Source organism: Asterias amurensis, chromosome 5 (assembly GCF_032118995.1).
Source record: "Asterias amurensis chromosome 5, ASM3211899v1".
Lineage (NCBI taxonomy): Eukaryota > Metazoa > Echinodermata > Asteroidea > Forcipulatida > Asteriidae > Asterias > Asterias amurensis.
Genome location: NC_092652.1, coordinates 22,013,176 through 22,018,288, shown reverse-complemented (window position 1 = coordinate 22,018,288; position 5,113 = coordinate 22,013,176). Strand labels below are relative to the sequence as shown.

Here is a 5,113-nt window from a genome sequence, read left to right as displayed (position 1 = left end):
ACTCGGATCCTTTGTTATTTTAACTAATTATAGGTTTTCTCGGTCAAATTCGGCAAATGAGCAGCCAATTTCATTTTCATGCGTTCGAATTGAAGCTGTTTTGCCTCTCCAGTTGTTACTGCGGTTTTCTTTTTAGAATTCGGCCATTCAATTTCGTTTGAGTCGAGTCAAATTCCTTTTGCACTCTGTTCAATTTAGCGTATCGTCATTCTTTTTTCGTGACAAACACGCCTCAAGAAGCGTCTGCGAATTCGAATGCTGCTTTGATGAATTGTTTAATTGAAGGATTATTTTGTGTAATCGAATGACGCAACATTACGTTTGACTAATCATAAAACGAAAACGAATGACCCTTTTCAGTGTAGCATTCGATTTCTCGCGAAATAGAATAGCCTGGTGATTAAATTCGCTGCTCATTTGCCGAAGTTGACCTAGAAAACTTATATAAATTAATTATTGTTTTATTGTCACATGAAGCATACAATTGTACATTGTCACAGAATCCGGGTCAAAGTGACACTAAATCCGGGTCAAAGTGACACCGAATCTGGGTCAAAGTGACACAAAATTCGGGTCAAAGTGACACATAATCCGAGTCAAAGTGACACAGAATCCGGGTCAAAGGGACACAAAATCCGGGTCAAAGTGACACAAAATCCGGGTCAAAGTGACACAGAATCCGGGTCAAGGTGACACAGAATCCGGGTCAAAGTGACACAGAATCCGGTTCAAAGTGACCCAAACATAGGTCAGGGCCAACTATGTTTCCACGTTACGAGATAGTGATGTCTTGGACCAAGACTAGGTGCGTGCTAACCAGACTGTTGTGTATGTTGGCACAGCTCATATGTTTGCTGCCTAATTCTGCGCGAATGAAAATTCGCCACAAAATCATCTTTGAAAGGAAACACCCTCTTTTGTTCACAATCTTAAAATTACAATTTCATGTTTTCTATAGACGATGTGACCTATGTTTACATTCAAACCGCCCTCTTTTGACAAAACACTGGATATTGTCATGTTTCGCCGGGCAAAAAGACGCGTATAGTCATGGTAAGATTGCATACACTTTCTAGCTGGCTGCCAAAACACAAAGGTTTCGCCTGGCGGTATGCGCGCGAATCATGTTATGGTTTTCGTGTGACGTCAGAGGTCACATCGTCTATAGGGAACGCGTATAATGCGTTTCTGTATGTTGGTCATTATTTTGGTCATTATGGTAAACCAAAATAAAAGTGTTGTTAAGCCAAATTAGCTTGCATATTTAGCTTGCATATTTTGCACCGTATTTTACATGGCAGGTGTAATGTTTGTGTATAAAAAAAAAAAAAAATACAATTCCAGATTAAAATCATTCGATGGTTTCCTGAAAATATCCCTTTGAAAAAGGGTTTAATGTTGGTTTTTTTTGTTTTTTTTTTGTTTTTTTAATTGCCGGTTTTTCTGCATAAATGATTCCACTTTTACTACTTGTGTTGATGTCTGATGACTGCGCACACTCATGATGTTAAATATGCATAATGTGTGTATTTCAATATTTATAAAGGTATAATAATGCTATAAATTAGTTATTTTTAAATGATGTAATCGAAACTCAACCTCAATTTGTTTTTTGAAAAAAACTTCACAACCTACCGTGACTGTCAGAAAAAATATATTTTCACTTCATTCTTAAAGGAACACGTTGCCTTGCATCGGTTGAGTTGGTCTTTAAAAAGAGTTTGTAACCGTTTGTTATAAAATGTGTATGGTTAGAAAGAGGTTTTAAAAGTAGAATACAATGATCCACACAAATTGTGTTTTGATGGCCAACTATAAAGTGAGGGCGCTCGTCAACAATCAGCGCATCAACTGTAACATGATGTATAGTATAATGTAAAGTTGGTTGATAAAACATGTCAGTAATGCTCCTCCCGATCTGAGAAGAAAGTACCACTCGCAAAAGTAGTAAAATATGAAACAAATTTTCCAAAATCTGTTTTTGGCTTGCCTGATGTTCTCTGTAACTATATCAACGAAAATACGAGTTGGTGTGATCCTGTCCCACATAAAGACACATATCCTCGGTCAAGCGCGTCTTTACCCGGCACTCGAGGTTGCTCAAGAGACCATCTCAAGCCGTGTCCAGAGCGGGGACTACGCAAACTTCTCCATCGAGCTGCAGTTCTCGCCCACGGGCTGCTCCAGGCCGGTTGAATTTAGCCTGGGAGTGGCCGCTCATTTCTACTTCGATGACGAGATTGCAGCTCTCCTCGGTCCCGCTTGCAGTAGCGATATGGAGAGCGTTGGGGACTTGGCAGCTGCACTGAACATACCAATTTTCTCGCCGAGTGCGAGCAGCCACGGGTTGGACAACAAGGGGAGGTATCCGACGCTAACGCAGCTGGTCTTCAAACCCAGCACGATGGCGGATTTCCTTGGGAAACTGTTCCTTCTTTACGGGTGGGACTCGTTTGTATTGCTTGGGGTTTCGACTGGATACCACTCCCGACCGACCGCAGCAGTGGAAGACGGTATGCGTGAGCTTGGGATTAGATCGTACGTTATTTACATCGATGAGGTGGAAGATTTCAATGCTACTTTAAAGGAAGCATCTCTAATAAGCCGGAGTAAGTAGAACAACTTCATACTTCTGTTGTATCTCTTAAACTGTCTGTATTAATTTGGTAATTACTTTTTGTTATGGCAAAAAAAAACTTACGTGGAAAGAACTATAGAGCAGCTTGCACTCTCTTAATGTAAAAGTTAGAGTGAAAAACCACTTGTTTTGTCCGCCATACCACTCTTGCAAAGAGCCATATGGCGGACAACTCCTTTTGGAGTGAAAGATGGGTACTTTCAACTCGATTAAGAGTGGAAATTCGTTCCAATTCCACTCAACAGGAGTGCATGAGACTTATTGATTTTCACTCTCAAAAGAGCGGAACATTTCCTTTTCAAAGCACTGTTGTGGTGTATTTTACGTACAGTAGGATTACAAATTCCTCCAGCCGTGCTCTAACTCGTTTACAGGTTACGTAACTATTTCGTTATATAATTTAGCTTTCTGCCTTTGTTAATGGCAGTTGGTTCTTGGGCGTGACGCCGTCAACATTTCCTACACATTCCATATTTCTGCTCAACATGTAGTTTAAAAAAACCTCTGCACCCAGAATTGATTTGTCAACTTGTTTATTTCGTTTGTCCGTCATGGTACCTCCACTGCTAAAAACATAATACGACTGTGCGGTTATGGATAAATATATCACTTTTTATCTCGAATTCGGGGGTGAGGGGGTGCAAATATATATATGAACAAATTTGTAGAGTGAAAAATGAAAAAAAAAAAGATGTCTCCACATATATTTGAGAATGTTTGTTTTTGTGCACCTGTTTACATGGGGACTGTTTATAGGCCTTTTGCAAAGCAACCGTAAAATGGTTTAAAATTGTTCGTGCAACACGAAGACATTTGGCAATGCATGCCTCTGGGAAAGTCACATGCCTCTGGGAAAGTCATCACTTGTAACACTGCATTGTATTTTCATTTATTTGTTTTATCCCCGTCTCGTTCTGAACCACCCCCTCCCAACTCCCTCTCTGTTCTCATATGATATGAAGCCTCCGTATAAGTCGCCGTGTTCAAACAACTCTTTTACGTCTTGAAAGCAAGTCATGCATGCAACATCCAACAATGGAAGAGCACTTACGGGTAGCACAAGGGCCTCCGGAGATGCACAAGATCATATTTAAATGACCTCAATTCGATTCAACTTCATTTTACTACTCCCACTTTTGTTTAGGGAGATATACCCGGGGGGTTACAGAAAGATGCTATCACACACAAAACATAATATGACCGACCGACATAGATTAAAAATCTGGGGCAGGCTAAGATTAATTATACTTCACTTGAGTAAAAAAATATATATACAAAAAAAAGACCTTCCTTTAAAAAGGTTTTTGGAAAAGAACCAGTTCAAGGTTACAGTATAATATAGAGCAATACTTGTATAAGTGTTACGTGGGGATACACCATCGACAAAATCGTTGAACTACTGATACGTGAAGATCGCCAAGTATTGGTAAATTTCCTGTTAACGGGTGTCCCAAAGGTGTCCTATGATTTGGGAGACTCAATTATTCAAACCAGCCAGAAGTTACCCTTATATTCAAATGGTGGTGCTCAAAAGCATGCCAGTAAAGTTAGTTTGATATTGGATAATGGACATAGGTTTGTACATTCACTGTACAAAACCTACTTGAATGTCAAATGTCCAATATTGTGTATGTCAAAAATTCAATATTGAACCTAACTTTACTGTCATCTCCAAAGCAGCCAAAACGCAAGGCGCGTCGTGTCATCGCTTCATGCGGTCGTGCCCTACCGTCATCCATCCGTCATTTTTGTTGCTCGCCTAAAATCATTACACATTGGTGAATCGGGTAATACACAATTAAAGGGTATATGTACTTTTTTTCCTAACAAAAAACACAATTTCCACAGATTTACATTCAACTTACACAGTTTGAAGATTATGATAGTAGAAAGCTTCCCTTGAAATTTCACTTACTGAGGTGCTGTAGTTTTTGAGAAATGAGTAAAAGTAATAATTTTCGTCTCAGTTTTAGCATGTAAAAACGTATTTACCAGTTATGCTATGGATTTGGTATTATATCATAACTGGTTAAGGGGATTTTACATGCTAAACAAAATGATTTTGTGACTTGTTTTACTCATTTCTCAAAAACTACACAATCTTAGTTAGTAATATTCAAAGGGAAGCTTTCCACTATCATTATCTTCAAACCCTGTAAATTGAATGTAAATCTGTGGACATTTTGAAAAAGTACCCGAATCCTTTAAAGGCACTGCGCAGGATTTCACGAAACGCTAGAATTTGTCCTCTCTCGAGTAAGGACGAGTAAACCCGTCCTTACGTAGGACGGGTTCTATAATGTCTATGGATACGGAACCTAACTTCGTCCTATTGTCGTAGATTAATCACAAGTTAGGAAGAGTTTGGTGAAATCAACGGCAGTACACACTTGGTACGTCAAAGACCTGTATTCTCACTAGGGTATCCACACATATGCGTAATCAAACCTGTGAAAATTGTGGCTCGATTGGTCG

General features: G+C 39.3%; 1 protein-coding gene across 1 annotated transcript in view; it reads left to right on the top strand.

Moving 5' to 3' along the window:
- The first annotated feature begins 1,993 nt into the window (after positions 1-1,993).
- LOC139937327 (atrial natriuretic peptide receptor 1-like) overlaps positions 1,994-5,113 on the top strand; it is a 42,667-nt gene continuing 39,547 nt past the window's right edge. The window contains exon 1 of the mRNA XM_071932431.1: positions 1,994-2,609. Coding sequence (XP_071788532.1) covers positions 1,994-2,609 — 616 coding nt within the window. The remainder of the gene's footprint in view (positions 2,610-5,113) is intronic.